At 41.4% G+C, this 25,212-nt stretch overlaps 1 protein-coding gene across 1 annotated transcript in view; it reads left to right on the top strand.

Annotated features, from left to right (window-relative positions):
• Positions 1-4,579, top strand: part of LOC131577826 (opsin-5-like) — a 29,983-nt gene extending 25,404 nt beyond the window's left edge. The window contains exons 5-6 of the mRNA XM_058835986.1: positions 1,357-1,580; positions 2,236-4,579. Coding sequence (XP_058691969.1) covers positions 1,357-1,580; positions 2,236-2,676 — 665 coding nt within the window. The 3' untranslated portion in view covers positions 2,677-4,579. The remainder of the gene's footprint in view (positions 1-1,356; positions 1,581-2,235) is intronic.
• Positions 4,580-25,212: the final 20,633 nt, after the last annotated feature.

Raw genomic sequence — 25,212 nt, 5'->3', positions numbered from 1 at the left:
AAATCTGATGGATTTTCTTTTCCTGTCATCCGGAGGCTGGTTTCATTTTTCAGGCAAAAGATTTCAAAAGCAGAAACATAGAATTAAGCCAGATTTTATGGTTATATTTTTGAATCTTGAGGTCTACTGATGAGAGAGGCAAAGGAGAGAAAAATCTATTTCTATTACAGAACACATTCAGACAGCAACATCTAGAGCTTTTGGTGATAAAAATACTGAGCTCTTTTTGATGAGAATCACAAAAAAGATTTTAAGTTTTTTGCTCATTTAATTCCTCCCGTTTAAATTTCCTATCACCTATGAGGAATTAAGGGAATTTTTTTCCTTCAAAATTACTGCTGGATGTCAGGGAGAAATCTGCTGCTGAATCATGTAATTGTCACCTATATTGCATCTCCAGGACCTGTTAATACTTGACTTACCTAATTTTGATTCATGCTTCATTTATTTGTAATTTGTTGCTGTAGCTGTCAGAAAAAAAACCCGGCTTTTTTCACTTAAAAAAAGATACGCAATTCACAGTCTATAGACAAACCTCTAAAGTTGTAGAACTCAAGTTTTTCTATGGGGTTATCTTTGCAAACACATCAGGGGACCTAAAGAAGCCAACTGTTATTCATAAAAGTGCTCAAGCCAGAGACTACATGTTATTTCCACTGCCTGTTCCTTAAGCCCCTGATCCGCTAGTGTCTCACTAGTGGCAGACCCTGCAATCTGCCTGACTTAATTTTTAAAAGTCTGCATCTCTGTGTTGCAGGACTGTGTGTTTCCCATTTAATGAAAGGTCTTTTATCTTTCTAAGTATTTATATGTTTTATTTTCTCATAATCTTAATCATTAGCTGCAATTTAGTCTCATGTCTCTCACTGCAGTAGAAGTCCCATTACCTCAAGGAGACTCAATGTTTTTATTTCCTATTTAGTTATGTAAGTAACTTTTTACATTTGGCATATTGTCTATGGAATTCCTTGTTATGCTGTTACAATGCTCATCCTAGGAAGTTGCTATGTAGAGTACTATGACAAATAAGAGTACATATCACTCAAGGACATAAAACCCTTTTTTTAATGAAGTGTCACAGTTTCTTATCCTGAAACAATTGTTTCTGCATTTTGGATTTACACTGGCACTACAAACTCAACAGAATGATAATACCCATTAAAATTTGTTACACTCTAAATGGTCTTGAAAAATTGTTTATGTAGGAAGTAATGTCATGTCTCATTAAATCAGAAAGATCGTTCCATTCTGTAGTGGAATGTCAGAAGAAAAATACATCATTTTAACTAATAAATCAATTGCTCAAAAGCAGATATATATTCTAAAAATGCTAACCAACGAATTCTTGCTTTCCAGATCGCATGTATGGCACATGTGAGATAGACTGGGCAAAAGCCAACTTCTCCACAATCTACAAGTCCTACATCGTCTCCATTTTTATCTGCTGTTTTTTCCTACCTGTCACAGTCATGGTCTTCTCATATGTGTCAATCATCAACACTGTCAAACTGAGCCATGCATTGACAGGACTGGGTGATCCCACAGACAGACAGAGGAGAATAGAGCGGGATGTCACCAGGGTGAGTTTGGGTTTCATACCTAGTGGGATTAATCTCAATGAAATCTATCTTTCCAAAAATTAATCTCAACTAGAACAGAAGAGAACAAAACCAATCAATTGCCTTTCCTTTCTTTATGACTCCAGTGACAGAGTCTGAAATCAGTGAAGAATATGAAGTTTGTTTAAAATTTCTACTGCATCAATTGATTAATATTGATGCTATATTGCATTTGAAAAATAATCTAAATATAATTGGAGTGCGCTATATAGCACAAACCCAAAAAATTTGATTTGGCGTATGCTCTTTTCTTTCATAAGTTACACTGAGAATACTCAGAATTTAGAGTGGAGATTTCAGTTTACTCACTGTTTAGTCTACCTGAAACCCTCTGTATTCATATAAACATATGGGAATGTAGCTATTTTCATTCCATTAGATGAGGCATTTCTCAACCACACCACCATGCCAAAATTCAGTATGCAGCTCCTTGGTCTGCCTGGCTGCATCAAAGCAAACCATTTGCTTGCCCATATTCTCCTATAAGCCATACCATCAGGGCAATCCAGACCTTTCCCTTCCAGCCAAGTGTTCAAGTTATTATTCTTAGTATTTGGTCCCACGATGTAGTCTTCCAAAACAGATTTAAGATTATTATTCTTATTCTGTCTTTTAGGTTTCTATAGTCATTTGCACAGCCTTCATTATTGCATGGTCACCATATGCTGTCATCTCTATATGGTCTGCCTATGGTCACCCTGTGCCCAACCTTACCAGCATCCTTGCCAGTTTGTTTGCTAAATCTGCCAGCTTCTACAATCCCATCATCTACTTTGGAATGAGCTCCAAATTTCGAAGGGACATTTTCATCTTGTTCCATTGTGCCAAGGAAGTCAAGGACCCTGTGAAGCTCAAACGTTTCAAAAACCTCAAACCAAAGCAGCCACAGCCTTCTCAGAAAGAAGAGAAGTATGCACCAGAAATGCACCCCGCGCCAAGCCCCGATTCCGGGGTGGGAAGCCCAACCAACACCCCACCTCCAGCAAACAGGGAAGTGTATTTTGGTATTCTCAATACACCATCCAATAACCCCAATATTGAATGTGATAGATTGTAAGTTTTGTGGCTTCTTAATACACACACACACTTTGTGTTCAGGAAGACCCTCTACAGAGCAGTGTTTGAGTAATTTACTCATTCCCATTCCATCTGTTTCTTGCTATAGCACTGATGACAATACAACTCAAGCAAATCAGATGGTAAAGGGATATTTTCATTTTATGTAGGTACAAAATGCTCCAAAGAACATTAAAATGTGGGCAGCACACCCAGTGCCAGAAACACTTGATTTTCACATGCATGCAGGAAAAGAAAAACCGACTTCAGGAGAGCAGGCATTAGCTAACAAAATTAACTAATGTGTTCCTATCCAAATTTTACTAATTCTGAACTACATTTCCAAATATGTCTTTTGCTCTTTAACAGTCACAGCAATAGATGATTGTTTTAACTCTGTGGTACTTCACAGCCACGGCTGTAGGAGAAGATGGGCCTTGCTGAGATCACTGCTACAGCTCCAAAGGCTGCAAGGTGGTGGAAAAAGCCATGTTCCCCTGCAGGGTACCCAGGTGTGCCCACCATAAGGTCCCACAGGCACCTCATGGGAGTGTGCCTGATCATAGGATGAGATAATACTTTGTGTTGGAAGGAACCTTATAGATCATCTTGTTTCAACCCCCTTGTCATGGGCACACCTTCCACTGGACCAGGTCGCTCAGAGCCCCATCCAACCTGGCCTCGAATGCTTCCATGGATAGAGCACCCACAGCTTCCCTGGGCAACCTGTTGCAGTGTCTCATCTTTACCCTCAGAGTAAAGAATTTCTTCCTAATATCTAATCTAAACCTACTGTCCTTCAGTTTAAAGTCTTTTCCCTTTGTCCTATCACTTGTAAAAAGTCCCTCTCCATCATTCTTGTAGGCTCCCCTTTTGTACTAGAAGGCTGCTGTAAGGTTTTCCCAAAGCCTCCTCCAGACTAAACAGCCCCATCTCTCAGCCTGTCTTCATGGATCACCTTCATAGGCCATCTTCTGATGGCCTGTGTCTGACTCTGTGTGTGTCTATGCAAGGACCAAGAGTTGTAATACATTGAAAATACTAGCCTGGTATATTCTAGTCACTGTAGTCTGAGCAGTGGCTTCATATTTTCCTCATTGGTTTGCAGAATTATTTCCACCCCCACCCACATTCCTGTTGAGCAGGGCCTGGCTGTGGCATTCTGATTCAGGAAAGTTGGCCTTTGATTTTACTGATCTGTCTCCAAACTGATTGTTTTTCTACCTTGCTCTGAAGGTGGAGCAAGAGATGTACTGGTAATGAAACCAAAACTGACTTAGGTTTTAAGAGTACTGATGAGGTGTGGCATCAGAGCTCTTTACAAAATATAATCAAACACTTCACTTTTGCTTCTAAAGAAAGTGTTGTTACCTGCCTATGGGTAAAAAGTTACTTTTTTTTGTAAACCCAACTAAGTAGCAACTAAGGCTAATGATTTAAATAGCTATACTGTAGGCTTAAATCAATTGCCAGACTACCAGATGTTACACTATCCAATTATATCACCGAGTTTATTTTACAGAATCAAAATGAGGAGTTATGTTTTTATAATTCCTCATCTTGTAAATTAACTGCATACTCAGAGACTTCTTTTAAAATGTCTCTGTGTTAGCCATGGAAATAGTGGGTTCATTTAGTGCCATTTGCAACTTAAACAGGGGAAAAAGAAGGGAAAAAATAAAAATTAAAAACCAGCAACATTCTCTGCTAACCTCTACTATTTACAGACTTTTGAAATCTTGCTGTCTGGGTGTGCTGAAATGTAGTTGTTCTGCAAAAATATGGTCTTCCAGATGTGTTTCTTGGGAAAGTTACTAAGAGAGTCCACCTCCATTTCCCCCATTACTCTATTTGTTTTGAGAAAATCACCTGTGTTTTGAAGTTAAGAACAAATAAACATTGTAAGCAACACTGGGGAACTGTGCTTTCTTTCATGGACACAGATCTGAAATAAAGAGTATTCATTTTTGTAAAATTTTGGATAATTTTGAGACATGAATGCTATTTCATTACCATAAATAATTAAAAGCAAATAAGTAAGTAGTTTTCTTCCAGATAAAAGTGGATACTTTAGCTACAGAAATAGATGAAATTGTTTAGTGCAAAATCCTGTAGCAGCTGGATAAAGCCAGACTGGGCTAACCAAAGCTAGCACACTGTTTTGAAAGCTTCTAAGTGTAGCACAAAATCCACCTTAGTAACCATGATGGACTGAGACTCCTCACTGCTGAAAGTTCTTGGGTTTTCCTCCACAGAGAGGCAGCAGTGCTGTGCAGCCCCATGACATTCCCAGAGACACCCACAGCCACAAGGTGTGCCAGACACCTGCCCAGAGGCACTCTGTGGCCATAGGTGCCAGCCTGGTTTGTCATCTGTATTTCTGCTAATTTACAGAAACCTAGAGAAAATTGCAAAAATGCTGTTGATCTGCAGGATTCCGACTCGGACATAGAAAGATGTGGAACAGGAAAAGAGGAAGGCAGAACACAAGACCATTTCCACAACTGTCCCCAAGCTCCAGATGAAAACTCTGATAGTTCATACACCATTGAGCACATATGGTGAGGTTAGACTGGGGGAAGAGGAGGGAGTGCAAAAAAAGCCAGAATGGGAGCAGAGCAGAGAAACAATATGAAAGGGAGGAAACCAGATAAGAAGGGGAGCAAGAGGGCGCGAGTCTAAGGATGCATACCTGCTGAAAGGCAACTAGAAACAGACAACACAGAAAAAGCCTTTACTGCATGGCCCAAGACCTCTCTTCTGCAAGACCAATACTCCAGTCCTTTGTGGATACATGGTGACACCACAGGATGGCACAGCTGTAGAGCAGAGCAGCTGGTTTCACAGGTTTCACAAGGTGTCTTTGTGGACACCAGCCTGTGCTCCAGGTTCAGCAACTGCAGGAGCACACTTGTCACTAAAGTTACTCAGGCAAAAAAGCTTCCAGCCCTAAAAGATCAGTGCCCTGTAGCTGCATCCACAACACCAGAAAGTGGCTAAAGCCAGAGTCCATTACTGGAGTGCATGTAGGGGAACACACATCAGTATTTTAAGTGTGGGAATCAACACAAATCCATTTGTAAAACACTTTTCCTGTGTCCTGGATTTCCTCCCCTTGTCTCTGGCCCCTCAGGTGCCCAAACAAGGCTGGCCCCCGTTGCTGCATCATCTACAACCTGCTGAGCCAGTGCTGCCAACTCAGAAAGGAGCAAAGAGCTCAGTGACTTGAGACAGGCAGCAAGGAGTAAGTATGCTGAAGAGGGGTTTCATGATTTTTACTTAGCAAGAATGAAGTACGAACAGCATAGAGAGTCCCAGAGTCAAATCACTTCTCCCCATATCCTTGCTGCTCCCCACAGCCTCAGATTTTCTTTTCCAGCTGGTGATTTTTAGCAGCAGAGATATGAGAAGGCTGTTGTCCTGACTGGTATTCTGGTGGCAAGGAGTCTTCTCTGGAAAACTGCAGGTTTGAATGTTCCCCATCTGAGATGGTCTTACAAGGGAGGACCTACTCACCTTGATGAAGCTACCTTCTCCCAGAGTTTTCTGTTTAGCAACACTGTATTTTTACATTTTCTAATACCAAAAGCTGATAGGTATACCAGAGGCAGGGCAATATGTCATATCTCCATGACGTAGGACATCCATCCCAGTGCTGGCACTTCCTGTTTTGTGAAGGCACAGAGCAGGCATGGACTGCATGGATCACATAACAGGACCTACTGCCTCAGCCATGGGCCTATCTCAATGCCGTCTGTGTTGAATGGCTTAGTGCCAGCCTGCACAAATGAGATCTCATGTCTATTGCTAGTATCCAAATGGTCTCTTGTCATGAGGTAGGAGAACAATATTTAGATCTCTCTGCCTTTGGCACAGAAATTCTGGCCTGTAGGCTCCTTTTGGTTTTTTTGAACAGCCCTGGATTCTACTGTGAGATTTTGTAATTGTTGGCATTATTTTCATGCATGGCATACCAAAACAGTAGCACCATCTGGTAAAAGGTAGTAGGCCAACCAATTCTACCATTTTTGAAGGATGCTGTCAGCACTTCCTGGCTTGTCCCAACAGGATCTGAGACAGTGATCTTATCCTAGATGCAAGGAACCCACCCAAAATCTTGCTAGCTGTTCATTATCAATTTCTGTAATCACAGCCTTTTTGACATTGCTAAAACACCCTGTCAAAAATGTTGTGCATAATGAAGTCACCTTGAAAAATGCTTGAAACCCTTAAGGCACCATTTAAGTTACAACTTTAGCTACTCTACGTATTAATTTCCAACCCCAGCTGTTTTGATTAGCTATTGATTAGTACACTCAGCAGGTGAGTTCTTAATGGCCACATAATTCATGTGTACCAAAATCTCATCAGGTCTTACTTGATTACTTCTTATTATCAATATTATAATTATCAAAATATCAGTATTATAGCAAAATCACTGCAGTTATTTATCACAAAGTGCAGTTATTAATACTCACATGTACAACCTGGCCTTGCAAGTGGATTACCAACATCCCTGTCACTGACACCACCTTTTCACTGGGGCTACAGAGTTCAAACAATTAAGTTAATTCAGGATTACTTCTATTCAATTTCCACATTTAAAAATAGCCTCTTCTGGACTGGGGAGAGGGAAAAAAGAATATGATAATCCTTTGTTTATTTATGCCAAGAAAACCTCCTGGACCCACATTTCCCCTGCTAGCATTTTTGCCAAGCTGGAAACCCTTGAGGATGTTGGCACATTGAAACACATAACAGCATTTCTTAATAGTTTTGACATTTCTAATGCAAACATGAATAACTTGAGTGTGTAGTTGGAGGGAGTGGGATAGCCTACTCCAGTCCAGTCCCTGTTCTCAGTGCTGTTATGCATTTTTATCTAATGACTCATGTAAAAGTATTTCTTGTAGCAGAGACCAGAAAACAAGAAACCCTTCATCCCTCCGTAAGACAGTGATTTTATTACAGTGTGAACTACTCAGGCTTGCACCCCCTTGGTAGCTCTCTCTTCAGCCCACAAGTTCTTCATTCTTGGCTGCACAGACTGATACTACAAGAGAGATTTAGAGTGTGCCCATCCAAGGACGGCCTATGGTTTCTCACTTTCCTCAGGAGAGACAGATGGAGACAAAACCCCTTCTTTGAGGACAGGGCTCAGCAAGAACATTGTTCTGCTGCTACCCTGTTGAATAGTTTCACCTCAGGCAATAACAAAAAGGATTGGTAATACTACCTTGGCTCTGTTTTCAAGCCAGCCTGGTAAACCAAGTTTTCTTTCAATGCTGTGTGTGTCCCTCTGCCTACCTCTCAAATTGCTGAAAGCATGGAGTTCAACCTTCTCAGTAAATCAACAAATGTGAAGGGTTTTTGCAAGCACTTCAGGAGCTCTGCAGACCAAAGTGAAGGTTCCTGCAGGGTAAAATGGCTCTGTGTTTTGTTTTGGTCTGAAGTGCCAAATTCCCGTCTATAGCAAAGACTCCCTAATCCCTTCCTGCATTGATGATGAAGGAATATGAAAAGCTACAGTCTTGTGCAGTTGGGAAAAAATACCTCTAAGGTCCTCATGATCAGCATGTACTCCTGCTTCCTGGGAGATGGCAATTAGGGGATTCCAGACGAAGCAGGCTAAAACTGAAAACACGGTCTTCTCCAGAAGAACGGATTAAGGGCACTACTGGATACACATATCCACAGATCCTACAAGAAGCTTTGTGCTTGGAAGACTCTTAAAGAGCTTCATATACCCAGACTCAGATCAAAAAAGGTAAGTGAATTGCAGGAGAGAGCAGAAGTTTGTCATCTGGACCTTTGCTTTTCTCTATAGCTTTGAGTACACACGTGTATTTAACACATACTTCTTAAAGGACTTTCTTTGCTGGGTTGGATTATTTCTGTAGCATCATAAAAGGCAAGCAAGACTAAAAATGTCTTGGTGTGCAGGAGAAGCACAAGTATAAATATAAGATTCAAAGAATATCCAATAGTACTACAGTAGGAACAGAGAACAATAAGAAAATTACTAAATGGAATGTAATAAGTCCATTGCCAATAGAGAAAACAGGGCCACACTGCATAATAAAAATAAAAAAAGAACTACCAGCTGTCTGTGCCAATAATCATCTTCTTTAATGCTCAGTGAATGAGACAAAAGCCCTCTGGGGATAACAAACATACAGCATTTAATTATGTAATAGGATGTAACCTAGTAAAAGGAGAGTGGAAGGACTTACAAAAACACTGCAATAAATGCCCTGCCTGGCTGATATTTGACAGCTTTCTGTAGCCTTTGACACTGTACACCAGCCAGCCTGGCTGCTGGAAAGAACCACTGCTAGAGCAAAGCTGGGATGGTCCTGGAGGGTGCATGTGTGGCCAGAGGCACCTCTGCTGGGTCCAGCACAAGGTCAGTGCAAGCTGCCCAAGCACAAGGCACCTCTGTGTGTCACATCTGCCACAGTATTTGCAAAACAAAGTGTGAAGTCAAGAATAATGTCTGGCAGCACAAGTGAGAGCATGAGCATCTCTTTGTGATGTGGCCTGGCAAAGCCTTATCATGTGCCAAAGACAAATTTCTGATGGATTCATATCACATTAATGTTCATACAGTGAATTGGGAGAACTCAGGACATGTTTTGCACCATAAACTGCTGTAGGAAATGAACAACACTGGAGAGAACAAGATAGCCAATTGTGAAATAACATGTGAAAATGGAATAGCAAATCACGGGGAGGTCCCACAAGGTTAACTCATACCTGGTTCTCAGGTATGAGCTCTTCAGACATCTACCATACTAGCAGAAAAGAATAGATCTAGCACATACATAAAAAAAAAAAAACTACTACTGAGAGTAATCTCCCTGAATGTTTCCTGCACAGACAACATGGATTTTGGGGTCTTCTCCCCTTTACAAGTATATGCAATAGAAATGAAGCTAACAACATTAGTTATATTGCTACAATCTATTCCTGGAAGGATATTTCTGGCCTTATAAAATTATGGTTTCCAAATAAGACCCACTCAGTGAATCTGCTCAATAACCTAAAGACTTTTCCCTAATGCTTCCATCTGCAAAATCTGGTGTAGAGCTTCACCCAACAAGTTCAGTTGTAGTTCGGTGGGCACAGTCAGGTCTAAGGATGCTAAACATATGGTCTCTCAGCTGTAGATCCCAAAGGTTTTGGTGAAGATGACATGCCTCATCTGCCTCCAATCCTGAAGAATTTGATTGCTTTCTAAGTAGCAGAATGTACCCAAAGAACTTCTGCCATAAAAAAAAAAAATCTTTATCTTAATTTTTTTAATATAGCAAGCAAAGTAAAATCTAGCTATTATATGGGTCCTTGCAATCTTAAGTTGTTTAAATTATTTTCACTGCTTTATCACAACACTAGGTTTACCTCATCTGTTGGTCTCCCAGACTTATGGCATCTGACTGACCTACCTAACCTTCAAAGGGCAGAAGTGTCCTGCAACCCTGACCTACACATAGCAACGGGAAGCCCTCGTTTTGAACTGAGCATTTTCATTTGTTAGCTTAAGCCCTACACAGCAAAGACAGCTTTTTCAGACACCCCACAGGAAAACCAGATCATTCCTGTTGGTCTGTAAGTCCCTGTATTAGCACAGGTTACAAACAGAGGATAAATGACCAGACCAGGAAGCAAAGGGATGTGCTTCCCATCTCTGGCTACCGCCCAGGTATCCTTCCATGACATCTGGATATACCCAGCAAGGATTAAGTACTCTCAGCAGGGCTGAGCCCTGAGCCCCTCTTCAGCACTGCTTTGACTTACAATTATTTCAGGCTTTGTTAACCCGGTGTGGTCAATTTGACTTCCTCAGCAACAAGTTTAAAAAACAAATAAGCCAATTAATGGAAGAAGCAGAGTGTAAAAGTGTTTTGAAAGGGTTGGAAAAGCCAAAAGAAGCAGCTGGCACGTCCCTGGTGGGCCATCTCCCTCCAATCAAAGGCACACAGAAACCTCTTGGTAGCACAGTCCTCAGGACAGTGACACACCACTGGGGCTCAAAACCAATACAACAAAGCCCTGTATGCCATACAGACATGCAGATATACAGACATGGAGAATGCAGACGTGCACACCTGTGGTTAAATTAGCTCCAGATGCAAATGCTAACAATTGTCAGTGCTGCCCACTTCCAATCCTACGATGACATCTCAAGCAAGGGCTTATATAAAACTTCTCTCTAGCTCATCAACCCAGCCTTCATTAGGCAGGAACAAAGAAATGTCAGAAGTTATTTAATAGTACATCTTTAGCCCTGAAATGAGTGTTTGTGCTTTAGCTGAGGTGGGAGAGGAGAGTGGGAAGAGAAAGATTGAGAAGTGCTCATAGTTATTCATGTGGCAGCCATGGAGAATATGTGTACGGCTATTCATTTGAAATGTTGTCTTTGATGATGACATTCAGCTGCAGAAATCCCTAAATATCATTTAGAGAGAGAAAGAACTCCTCTGCCTGCCTGGAAGAATGAAAATTCAGGGCTTTGGTTCAAATTCCTTGTACCACTTCTCCAATCCTCAGCCTCACTCTGTAAAATCTTGTGATAAAGAAGCTATGTGGACTACAACAAATCCCATCATGGACACCTTTTCTCAGGAAGACCTACCACAAATATTAACCCTTGCAAATCCCGGATGAAATTACTTCCAGCCCCAAGCAACAACTCAACAATGGTGTTTATGGCCTCAGCAATATCAGGACATGATGACCAGGCCCGTAAGATTTGTTGTTGATGGACTGAGGGAAAAAAAAGCTCCTAGAAAGCAAAACCAAAACAATTAATTGCAACATGCAAAGACTTCATCCACATGGTCTTAAAATGAGGCCAAGTCACAGAGCATGTGAAATGCTGAGAAAGGGGAACATCAAGGCCAAGTGCTTGGGTGCTGCCAGATAAGGTTAGTCTCTCTTATTGAAATTCTTGTGCATAAAACTGTTCCCAAACTTTTTTAAGTTTTGTAAATTAGAAGCAACAACCACACCAACAGCAGTAAAATAGACACTCTCCATCCACTGTTTATGATAAATATATTTATTATATATATTTTTATTATATATATCTATTCTATTCTATGCATAGAATATGCACATATCACTTCCACTGTCCCACTGATGGGGTACCTGAGACAGCTCTTATTCCAACCAGTTGATTTCCACTGTATAAAACAGTTGATGGTAGAAGAGAGGATGGTGCAAATTTCTTCTGGAAATTTGCCCAAGTATCAATATCTAGTTCCTAACCTTCATCTTCTTCATACCATCTGACCCTGTGGAGGTTCTTCCTTGCATTGTCACAATTTCCTACAGATGAAACACCAAGACGTTACCTTCTTTTAATTAAAAAGACATTACTACTGTTTTAATGTTTTCAAAAACCTCCTCAAAAAATCAAAAAATAAAGAAAGAGTGAAATAAATGAAATCTAGCATTTGTACCAGTTTCCTACAAGTGCTGCTAAGCTCTTGATCACTCACTTTCTGAGCAGTTCTTGTTTGTATGTCTTAATTTGCATGAACCATTGCTGTAGAAGAGCAGACATGATGATGGAAAAAAACACTGTGCAGATGTCTTTTGAATTCAATTTCTATATTGTCTTTCATTTCTTGGATCCTTAGCAGACATCACCCTGATTTTGTGCCCCAACTCTGTGGCCTTCAGAAAGTTTAGCCTTGGAAATGTGAAACAAACTAAACAGGGAGTTTACTCAGAACTTCACATAGCTAGGCAAGTTGTTTGACAAAATGCATCACTCACAGTAACACTACTTCCTTTCCCCACCCTACATTTGAAAAGAAACAAATGAAGCAACAGACTTTAAAAAAAAACCAATTACTTTTCACAAATTAACCCTATTTATTTATTACATTCAAATCAGGACTTGTTTCAAATTTTCTGACTCCTTCTTTTAAACTGACTTTTTTCTAGATTAAAAGCGTATTCATTCACTGGAGAAAAGAAAAATTAAAAAAGAAAGCTGTAAAGCATTAATTTTCTGAAGACCAAAGAAATTCACTTTAGAGCAGCAGAATCTTTAAAATGTAATTTCTAAAAAGATTAGTGTCTGCTTATCAGGACTGGAATAGTTGGATGGAAACAATTATAGTTAGCACTTGCAGGTTCTTTGCAGGCTTTCCCATGCACTGCCACAAAGGAGACAGAGTGAGCCTCTGATGGTCTCCTGTCAGGTAACTCCTGTAAACAGTGATTCAGAGTCTATCTACATAAGCTATCCTAATCCACAGCACTGACAGCTGGATGGCAGAAAGCCCGTGAGGAGGACATGTGAAAGGGCAGCTCACCAAACACAGCAGGGGCTGTACACAGAACCACTGCACCAGAGGCCTCAGCAGCCTCTATTTACGGCTCACCTGGGCTGGCAGCAGCAGCTTTCCTGTTCCAACACACTGGAGCAAACAGCCAAGGCTGTAACAGAGACTAGCATGTAATATTTCACATTGTAGCTGGCACAGCTTGGTTTCCTACTTTATTAGCTCACTCAGAGGGAGTGAGCTAATAAAGGGGAATGCACCATTTTAGGCATCTCTGCAGGCTTGACACCTCTTCTCTTATACTGGCATGAATCAGCATTGTCTCCTCTGTTCCCCCTGCAAGTGCATAGCACAAACACAACATGCCAGATGTTTCTCTCTGATCATAAATGTCTTTCACTTTCTGGTAAGGGACTCACAGAAACCATCACTAGCACTGAACAGCCTAGGATAAACTCACCATGCAGAGTTCAAAGCAGCTTTGGGCTGCTCTGCCTTGGTGAGCTGTCAGTGAAGACACAAAAGAGTTGAATCAGGATCTGGACACCAAGGTATGGCTGTGGCTGTAACTCACCAAAATTAACAAAACAGAGGCCTTCCTCTGACCTTACTTTTCCCTGGCCTTCTGCCTGGGGTTCACAACCCCTACTGGGATGCAAGAAAAAAAAAACATTTGATTTTGACATCAAGGTGTTGCAGGGCTGCAGATGAAGCAGCAGGAAACCTTTCCCTTTTGCCTGGTCCTGAGTTTCTCATTCCCCCAGCACATGCATTTTCACAGCATGTGTCTTCAGAACCCTGAATGACAGGGTGGCCTTGTCACAGCCATTCTAGTACCTTCAGGTCACCTGCCTGGTGGATGAGGGGAGGGCTGTGGATGTGGTCTCTCCAGATTTCAGTAAAGAGTTTGACACAGTCTCTCACAGCATCCCCCTAGAAAAATTGGCTGCTTATGTCTTGGACAGCTGGATTTTTTGATGGGAAAAATACTGGCTGGATGGCCAGGCCCAGAGATTGTAGTCAATGCAGTTTAATCCACTTGGCAGCCAATCACTAGTGGTGCTCCCCCAGGTACAGTTTTGGGGCCAGCCCCATTTAACTTCTGCATTGAGGATCTGGACGTGGGGATTGAGTGCACCTTCAGTAAATTTCCAGATGACACTAAGTTGTCTAGGAATGTTGATCTGTTTGAGGGTAGGAAGTCTTTGCAGAGACCTGGACAGACTTGATCAACAGGCTGAGCACAGCTGCAGGAGGTTGAATAAGGTGAAGTGCCAGGTCTGCAGTTTGGTCACAACAACCCCTTGCAGCACCACAGGCTGGGGGAAGAATGGCTTGAGGACTGTTCTGAAGAAGGAAACTTGGGAATGCTGGTTAACAGCTGGGTGAACATGAGCCAGCATGTGCCCAGGTGGCTAAGAAGGCATGTTTCAAGAATAGTTAGGCCAGCAGGATTAGGAAAGTATCCACTGCCCTGTACTTAGCTTTGGTGAGGCGGCACTGTGTTCAGTTCTGAGCGCCTCACTTTACAAAAAATGTCAAGGTGCTGGAGAATGTCCAGCGAAGAGAAAGAGGGCTTGTGAAAGGACTAGAAAACGTGTCTTATGAGGAACAGCTGGGAGAGCTGGGTTTGTTTGGTCTTGAGAAGGCTCAGGTGGGATCTCATCACTCTATACAACCTGGAAGGAGATTGTAGTGAGCTGGGCTTAGTTTCTTCTACTATATCTGCAGTGAGAGGACCAAAAGGAATGGCTATAAACTAATACAGTGGAGATTCAGGTTTGATATTAGAAACAAATATTTTCACTTTCAGGATGGTTGGGCACTGGATGGCTGCCCAGGGAAGAGGTAGAGTCACCATGCCTGGACGTGTTTAAGAGGTGGCCTGGGTGGCCCTGCATGGTGGTTTAGTGGTTTAAGGATTACTGTGGTGGTGTCAGGTGGACAGCTGGACTTGATGATCTTAAAGGTCTCTTTCAATATTGATTCTTCTTTGATTCTATGATTCTATGTCTGTGGACATCCCCCATAAGGCTGGTAAACACAGAACCTGCCTGCAACATGTTCTGTTTGCGGGTTTTTTTCTGGATTAAAAATAGGCAATTAGCATCAAATCATAGAATTGGGTTAGAAGGGACATTTAAGTGCCATCTACTATAATCCCTCTACAATGAGCAGGGAAATTCTCAGGTCAATCAGGCTGCTTAGAGCCCCATCCAGCCTGACCTTGAATGTTTCCAGGGATGAGGCATCCATACCTCTCTGGGCAACTTGTTCTGGTGTTTTACCACCATCATTATAAAAAACTTCCTTTTATTAAATTTCAATCAACTTTTCTTCAGTTTAAAACCACTACCCCTTGACCTATTGCAGCAAGCCCTGCTAAAAAGTCTGTCCCTGTCTTACTCATAGTACTGAAAATACCTTCTCAGACTTGGTTCTGTAAGCTCTGTAAAAGCTTTCTTTTCTGTAAAAGCTGCTTCTTTTTCTTTTTCTTCTGATACTTTCTAAGAACACGCTTGGGATTTAAGTTTCTTTCTCCCAGAATTATTTTTCACTCTCTTTCATTGTTTGCTCTTCGTTGAAAAGAGCTTTGAAAACCGAAGGTGGAAAATGCCAATTATTGAAATACTTGGAAAGCATTTACAGTATTTTTCACAGCATAAAATATTCAGTTAGCAAGCAGAAAATGTAGAGACTTTCCTGTTCCAATTCTTTGGGAGATTTAATGCTGGAAATTATAAGAATGCAAATGGTCTTTCCAGCAAAACTGTGTTTGTGACTAAGCAGTTTATTAGAAGTAATTTACTTGATTTGGGGATCAAAACACAGAGTTCACATTATGATATATAGTTGTGTCACTGGAGGCAAGGAATGGAGAATAGAGCTTATTCAGACAGATTTATTTTTCTAATAAGATTTGAAGAGTTTTTCCTTTCTTTTATATAAAACAAAAGAGCAGCATTTCTTCTCAAGGTTTGATTTCAGAGAAGGATTTAAAATTGCATTAGAAATTTGTGTGGCCCTCAAAAGCATCGTAGAAGAAAGATCACTCTCTTTTCTACTTTATTTCTATGTTACTGAGTTTATAGTTAATTGAATTGCTACTGTGTTGAGTGATGTTTATGCAGACTGCCTGTTTTCTGCTTTCTGGGTGGAAATTGATAATGAAAAATAGCTGGCTCATAAAAAGTGTAGATATAGGCTACTGCACTGCAGAAACTTGTCTACATCTTCTGTCCCTTAGGGAACACCTCATCCCTCCCTGTGAGTGGAAATGTATTGCTCTGTAGGGCTGGAAAATTGATGCCTGGGTAAAATGGTGGAAATGAGCAGCAAAAAGGGGCACAGCCCGCATTCCCCAGCCTTGGCCCCTTTGCACACCTACAGCAATAAAACCTTGGTCACAAATATCCTGAGGGGAAGGAAGGGAAGTGAGCTTCCTGCTTGCTGCCCTGGAGAGACAAAAGCCTTTCCAGTGTCAGGCTGGTTCACACACAGCAGGATAATTTTTGGAATGGTTTTAGTGACTGACAGCAGTCTGGAGCTTCAATACCCTCACAGTACTATTCACAGCAATGAACACCTTGGTGGTGATCAGTTAAAGAAGCACCAGAAACACTCCCTCTCCCATCTTGCTGGAAGTGAAAGGAGGACAGGGACAGGACAGGGATGTCAAGAAGGAAAAGTTCTGGCATTTCTGCTGGTCCACTGGGGTCTGTGTGCCCAAGGAGGCCTTTGCATCACTCTATATCCTCCTTCTACCTAGATCATAGGTCACCAGGTGCACCCCCAGCACCTTCTTCCTGCCCCATCCCTCCAACAGGATCCCAGCTTTCCCCTCCTGTTTCCCCAACTCTGCCAGCCCCCAGCACCAGGGCCCTATGGTCCCAGTTCAATTCAACCCTGCTGAAATATGGGATATTTTACCTCCACAGTGTGTACCATCTTCCAGTGACGGTGTTGCTGGGACCTGGATCCACACAAAAAGAGTGCAACACTACCCAAGAGTTAAGAGAACCCATGTATTCCCACCCCATACTGAGATCCCTCATTACCACACCAGCCCAAGGCCCCATTTCCCCTTCCACCATTTATATCCATCTTAGAAATTTTTCTTCCCTAGAGGCAAAGGTCTCTATAAGAATAGTGGGAAAGGAGACCCTAGAGGAGGGCCACCACTACTCAACTGGGAGAGAACAGTGTTAAGCCTTACATGGCAATCCTGTGCTCAGGGTTACATGCAGAAGGACTTCTCATAAGCTCTGACAAATGCCAGTGAAGAAAATACATTAATCCACCCACTAAACACCCTGGCAGTTCTGGCCCTGCTGCATGTTTGGACACTTCTGCTTGCCAGGGCAGCACTCTAATTTCTGCATGTTGCCTCCAGAAACAACCTGCATTTTGAACAGTCTTCAGTGCCGAGAGCCAAAGCTGGAGGAGACAAGGATAAGGGCACCACAGAGGGGATGCATTCAGCTGCTGGGAGACAGCCATGAGCTCTCCACTGTGAAATGGCTTTTACTGGCATCACCTATTTGCTCTGACACCTGATGCCCTACAGAGCATAAACATAAAATGCATCAGAAAAATAGTCAGGAAAACAGACAGAAGACTGTTACTGGGTTTACATTTTCCAGGCCTGATTTGCAGTGAACAGTTGAGTTTTACTGCCAAGGTAAGGCACATGAGATCCAGAGTGAGACCTGGTATTCTTGGCAAATGGAATTAACAGTGGCAATGATAGCACTTGGCTTGCACTGGAAGTGGGCAGACAGGGAAAGCATACTGAAAAAGTAACTTGTATTTTCTGAGGGCTCTGGTCCTCAGCTACAAATTTCAACACTGAATCCATCACTGCTGAGACTTTTGATTAACAAAGAACACCCTCCTGAACAGATAATTTTACTCCTCATAAAAGAAGTCTTATGGTGATGAATCAGGTTTTATATGACGTAGCAGACAAGTGAAATATATCCCACTTAACCCGGGAAGACTCAATCCCCACCTACACTGGATTCTAGATGAACAAAACCCATATGCTGCACTTCTTATAGACCCAATTCTGTTCAGTCACGATACACTTCTATCTGCAATAACTGCAAGTTCTGCCCAAAAAGTGGTACCTAAAATTGATTTCCATTGTGGCAGCATCTTGGTTTCTGAAAGCAGACTGGAGAGATACAAATATCACAGTCTACCTCCATAATGTCACAGCTTTTAGAGCTGGCTACACCTCTTCAAATCCAAAGGTCTGCAGACACAATCAAGGCAAACTCCTCTTCCACCCTTGGCATTTCCTGATCCCAAATGTGATGGAGGCTTTTCCAGTCCCTGAATTTACTGTTCACTATGTTTCAACATAGCATTTATGGCAACCTCTGTTCTAAATCAGGCATGGGGAATATGGGGCATAGGAGGTATGGGTATAGTCAGCTGCAAGGCAAAAATAATGAAGGTTTCTTGATGCCTGTGGTAGCTCTGTGTTGTACTTCAAGTGCAAGTGTATCCTCCACCTCTTTTCTTTTTTCCTACAGAGATATATATTGAAATAATTAAAGGAAAGGAATATCTGAGCATTGTTTCTTTCTGCTACAGTCCAAAAACAATAAGCAAATGCACCAGACTTGTTAGTCTTAGCTAGTAGCTAGCTGGTAGTCTGCATGTCCACAGTTAATGCAATACATGTTAAAATGCTCTCAGAGTGTGCAAACATTGAACAGAGATCAGTAACTTCTGAATTAGCTCAAATGCCTTATTAGATTCTCCTTCCAAGCTCAAGTTCACTCTTCCTTACATCTTTTGATAACTGTAGAGGTTGGCAAGGTCGAAAGTTTCCAAAAGTGACTGCCCAGAGCATTAGAAAAAAACTCCAACAATTAAAATCCATGACAGTTAAAATGGTCACTGTTCAACTGGAAAGATTCAAGCTCCTCATGTATCTATCACAGAAAAAGTGAAATCCCTTTTCTATTCCCCACTACAAACCTTCATCCTTGGAGCCTGTGAGCCTGCCCAGCTGGGATAAGGATTGCAGGCTCCCAGGGTCCCATTCCCCTGCTATATGCTGCAGAAGACCCAGGATAAGGGATTTATCAGCTGTCTTTTGAACATGGCCCCAGCAAACCTAAAAGGGCTGATTTTGTCACCTTCTGTCACTTTTTTTCAGTCTGAGGCACACAAAGGAACGGGGGCCTTGGCACTTTCTGACAGAGCCCAACTTCTCTACAGTCTCAGGAAACATGGCTTTTGCCATCTTCTCTGAGAAACACACAGTGGTTCATATTTACACACTGTAAGTTTGGTGTACATCCATTTAACCAAGCATGCCAACATTATGTATTCATTTGGCCCATGAGGTCTCCTCATTCATAAAAAAGTGAAAACAGACCCCTGGCTACCCAACTGCTCTAATTATTTAAAGACATTTCTGATGCTGGCAAGGGCTACAGCACACATAATTCAGCCTCCCTACCTTTCTCAAAAACTAGACAAACACATCAGTGTATTTTATATAAGCCTTACAGGACATTGGTTATTTTATTTACTTCAGGCCCATTTCAATATAAGTGCTTTAAGCAGCTAAAGCCAAACAATGTTAACCCCCTAGCAGCCTTGCCATCCCAATTATAATTTAACTTCCCACTCTGTTCTCTCTGATTTGTTTTTTTCAGGTATAAATGGTTTTTAAGATGAATTTGCCTTAAGTGTAATACTGCATAAGTTAAGATTTTCTTTCACGGAGTTTAAAAAATGTGGGAAAACTGCAGAATTTGAGCTTCACTTGTTAGGAGTTAACCCTAACATGTGCACCCATGCTCTCTTTGAACAGAGCCAGCACTGCTAGGCTGTGCATGACATCTTGGGGTGTTGTAAGATTCTGCTCTCTGATTCCTGTGGCAGTATTTGGTTGAAAAGGCTCGAGGGTAAATTGCTTCGGAGCAGAAAATATTTTCCTTTCTGTTTAAGCACCTGGATGGGATTAGATGGGATATAGCTACATGTTGTCTTGCAGAAATCATTTAATTTGTCTGTTTTCTGTCCCTTGTATGCAGAGTCAGGACTGCCTTACTAAGCCCACAGTGATCAGCTGAGAAGATACATTCAGCACTTTCTGTGTAATGATCACAAGCTGGTTAGTTCGGTCTTGGGTCTTAAATATTTCCTACACACAACCTGGAGAGAAAATGATTTCATGGTTTTAGAAGAGTGGTCACGGCCTCATGTCAGACAAAGCACTGTGAGCCTCGAGTCCCACAAGTGGGAGAAAGATCTGGTATGTGAGAAACTCTTTACTTTCCAATGGGAAAAGTTTCCCTAAATTCAGATTTCTCTAAAAATTGTGCAGGTATATCTTGTTTTATAACATACCTGAAGAGTCTTTTCTTTGCCTGTGCCTACAGCAGTAAAGCCAGAAATTCCTCCTGAATGGTGGGGAGAGGAACAGAATGGATTGGGCTGCAGCACACACCTGTTTTACTGGATCTATATGCCTGTCAACCCTTTTGCAGACCTCTTGGAAGCAATTTATGGTCTTTGAATTCACCATCCTCTGCTCTCACTTAGATTTTGACCCACTCTGTGAACTCAGTAAAACCTTTCTCTCTTCATCTTTCAACAATAGTTTGACCTATTCATGTGAATCACTACAGAAAGGTCGGCTGTGATCAAAAGATAATGGACCAAGTCAGTAATGAACTTGGACTGAATTTGGACATGTAAGTGCAAAAAGTGCAAAACTACAGCTTTCTCTGATGATTCCCACACAGTAGACTCTTCTCAGATCAGGAGCCATACCAGTTGGTGAGCATCAAACCCAAAACATGTGAGTTTATTTGCATTTCAAAATAGAGGAGATTTTCCCTGTTTCATTTACCTGTGAATGACTGCATGCAGAGAGAGGGAAGCATGAAGAATCCCACATTTTTGTGTTAGCTGAAATATATGTCCACTAGTTATGTTGTTAAAAATGCTTTGCTAAAAATTGTTGAGTCAGGTTTTGATGAGGATTAGATTAAGTACAGTGAGCTTCCCTTCAGTAAAGTCAGATTTTCAGCTGCTACCACCCAGCTGTTACCCAAAGCAATGTTTTTTAAAAAATATTGTGTGTACCTTGAAAATTCTGCATGACAGACGATCTCAAAATGCAGATTTATTTAAGGGTCTGTGACTAAGGTCCATCAGCAATTGTCTAGTCTTCCAGGTTGCTGCTACCACTGTTTGAAAATACCAAACTTCCTTACTGAGTCTTGTCCAGATTATCTCTTCTATCATACATCTTACATATCTTACATACATCATATCTCTTTCTGCTGTTTTGACTTCCAGAGTGAAGGTAATATCTGAGTTGGTCACTAAGTTTTCTTAAAAAAGTTAAGAAACTTCTCAACTCTCTTTGGTCTCATTGGCTGCTTCAGGGGACAGATAAGAGGTCTGCATTCTTTTGCTTTCAGGCTTTGTTTCAATGGATCGTGATAAATCCTGCTTTAACTAACATGCAAATAAAAATACAATACAGTAATACTTAAAAAACCACTGCCACAAATACTACTGAGAGTTAGCAGAAAACTCAGATGGAGGCCTCAGACTAGAAGCAATAGGGAGACGTGGGAGACATGAACACACACAGATACGATGCACTTGTCCATCCCCTAGACAATCGTGTTCAATACCTTTTGTCTTCAAATTAGTGGCTTCCTGACTGCACAGCCATTGCTTTTGCAAACAACTCTTTCCCTGTGGCAAATCCCAGCACCAAAGTAGAGCCATTCAATGTGATCTACCTCTTGTTTCTGCTCTTTGTGTTGCCAGCTCTTGGGTGGCTGGAAATTGCCTCTGTCAGGAAAGAGCACAGGCGACGGTACTCAGAAATGTTGTGATAAAAAGAGACAGTCAGTGTCCTCCTCAGTGTTTTGTTTTGATACTCTTCAGTTCTCCATTGCAAATGATAATGAGAGGCTGAATACCCTGAATAATAACAAACCAGATAGTTTTCTTTTTCTGCCCACTCAGTATTTCTGCTCCACAGTTCCTAGGATGCTCATTTCCAGGATGCCAGGTTAGCTCTCAGGCAGCAATGCAGAAATGTGCCACCCAGCTGGCGGCATTCTTGACCCTGAGCCAAGAGTGGAGCCAGCAAGGCTGGGAGAGTAAGGTGGGTGCAGAGTGAACAGGGCTGCACCATTGCTGTGTTTCTGGAAGCTGTGTTCTCACACCACTGCATTTGAGCAAAGTCCTGCCAGGACCATGCTGGCTCTTTGCCCGTCCTACAATTTACCCACAAATAAGATAATTAATCCATGGAAAATGAAAAGTGGATCTATCAGCTGTTTCTTTTGTAAAACTGCCACCCTGCAACAACAACAATGAAGCATGACCTTGGTGTAGGCACTGTTGCTCTTGCTTTGACGCCTTGTCGACAATATCCCACATGCCAACAGCTACAACCCTCAGCGAGCTGACGTGGGTACCAGAAGCTGAAACTCAGGGGGACTTTTTGCCTGTACCAGTTATCCCAATCATTTGCTGTGTCTGGTTTCTCAGTTCCATCACTCAACACCAGACCAGCTACTCTGATGCAGTCCTGCTGCATGCTCTGCAGGTGCCTTTGCCACCCAGCCATGGTTTGGTTTTCCAGAAGCTCAGTCTTCAGTCCTCTCACTTGCACTGGTTTGAGATCAAGAGTCTTTGGTAACCCACTGACCTGACACTGAAAAGCAATACAGGCAAATCAACATCTACGTAGATTCCCAAGGATTTCTGAAAATAAGATGCTTGAATGGAAAGTAACTGGCTAAAGACCAGTGAAGGTCTGTGCCCAAAGATTTTTGCGTGCAAAATCTGTGTGCAAAGATTTTTGTGTATATCTATCAGCATCTGCAGGTAAGGAGTTGTCATGGGGACTTCAGCCTTTCACCAGCACTGGGAAATGACACACAGCCACTTAGCTACAGAACCCGAGTATTTAGATATTTGTCCCCTAGTACCTATAGAACTTGGAGTCTATACAAGTATATAGACTTGTATAGAATATAGAACCTCTGAACCTGTAGTCCTAAGGTCTTGGTCCTTTCATTCCTCATTATCTGAATAATTAAACCTCACAAAGCCTTATAAAAAGAGTGATGATATTCTGAAATTGTTAACTTGAATTAATAAGACTTGGGGGGTGAGGGGTGGTGTTTCAGGTTTTTTCAGTAAATCTTCTAGGTAGGGCTATTAATAGATTCGCTGTCTGAAGAGGCTTTCTGCCAGTCCAAATGAGTTATGGATCATTATATCTTAGTAACACAGTTGGAATTTGTTGATAAACTTTTGATATTGTACTGCTTATTAATATGCTGATCTGTTGCACAGTTTCTGCCGGTAATGGAGTAGATATTTAGAAGTACAAAGTAATCACTTTCCCTTTGAACTAAATGCATTTAGGGGACTGTTAAATGAGGAATTATATGTCTTTCTCAAAAATTTGTGTTTTGAAGTCAATCTCCTGTATTTATAGTAGATTTTTTTTTTTCATCCATAATGATCTTAGATGAAATGGTGTATGTTCACCCACAGTTGTTATCTGTACACTTCTGAATACTTAGATGGAATTGCAAATTATAGTTTACATTCTAGTATCCTGGAATATGATACTAGCCCTTTCTGTGATAATCTCATAAATGCTGTGATCTTGATTATCTCAATACATTTTTCTTCTTAAAGGCACCCAAGAATTTTAGGATACCTGCATACAGATACTTAAAGAAATTAGTCCTTTTGTATGTCTCATTTGGCCAGGTCACACTTAACAGTTTATTAGCCTTTGAGAGCATTTTATTAAATTCTCACATCCAACTCTGTCAGAAAGAGCCCTCACACCATACTTCTACTTTGTGCCCAGAGTCACAGAGTTATTCTGTCACTAATCCTCTGACTTCAGGGAAACTGCTGGGGGAATACGATGCTATTCACATAAGTAAAGGCATCACAATCTGTCTCTTCAAAAGATATTCTTTCTCTTTAAATCTGATCTGCATCTAACTAATCTGGAAGCTATAATCTTTAAGGGTGTGTGGTTTACTCTCATCTACTAGTTCTAGTCATTCCTTCACAGTGCTGAGCTGCACCCAGAGACTGAAAAAAAATTGAGCCACAACATCAGTTGAGTAAATCTTCACTTCCCAAAAGAGAAAAACTTGACAAATCTGACAGGCTAGAGCAAAAGGAGCATAGAAATCCCTACCAAAAATATGTGGGAGGGAACGTATATTTAAAATAGGACCGCCTAATTCAGCTGCTAAATCAGTGTAAGGAGCTCTGTACGTCTGTGTGTGCGGGAGGGAGAGGGAAAGACAGAGAGAGAGACACAGAGAGGGAGAGAGGAGCAGAGGGAGGGAGGGGGGGGAGAGAGAGCAATGTGCCTTTCACAGAGCTCGGAGCTTGATGGGAATGTTTGATTAGCTCCTCTCTGAAAGAAAAAAGGTGTCCAGGCCTCCCTCTGCTGCCCGCCTCTCCTTCTCTAGAATAATGTTGGCTGGAGTTTGGGGTACAGAAAAGCTTGGAAAAAAACCCACTTTCATACTGTGTGGAGAAAAGGAATAAAAAGTTACACACCTCAAGCAAGGTAATTCTGATGTTGTTTTTCTGCTATATTTATTTAGGGGGAGAGGGGGAAGTTGTGTTTTTTGCCTGTTGATAATAGTTAAATATTTTCACTGTTGAGCAACTGTGGGGACATAATGTTTTATTTAGCATTCCAGCTATGTGCTTAGGATCAAATACCTAAGAAGATGAAGATGTAAATGTAGAATGAAACTGTACTTTACTCATATATACTTCATAAAAGATTTATGAAAGCATTAAGCCCCTACTGTTAAAGTGGACACATATACTCACTGCCTGAACAGCAAGGGCTTTACTGTGTGATAAAGAGTGGTGTATATAAGCCACACACCAATAGACATTTATTCAAGCCTTCTGTTCAAATAGTTTGTGATAGACAGTGTAACTTGTGCCTCAGTTTAAAACTGTTTTGCTTTCAAGATTTTTTCACAAAGTCTTTTTGATCAATAGGAAGGTGTGTGTTGTTTCATTAATAAACACCACCTGACACTGGGAAACACTAATTTCCAAGACACAGAATGGAAAATGATATTATTCCAGTGATGTGTGTTTCTGTGGTGTGAACTCTCTTGGTAATGGATAGATGCAGATGTGTGAACAGTACAGTAGCCCAGACTCTATACATCCTT

The sequence above is a fragment of the Poecile atricapillus genome, chromosome 3 (genome assembly GCF_030490865.1).
Source record: "Poecile atricapillus isolate bPoeAtr1 chromosome 3, bPoeAtr1.hap1, whole genome shotgun sequence".
NCBI classification, from domain to species: domain Eukaryota; kingdom Metazoa; phylum Chordata; class Aves; order Passeriformes; family Paridae; genus Poecile; species Poecile atricapillus.
This window is presented reverse-complemented; position numbering and strand designations above follow the sequence as displayed.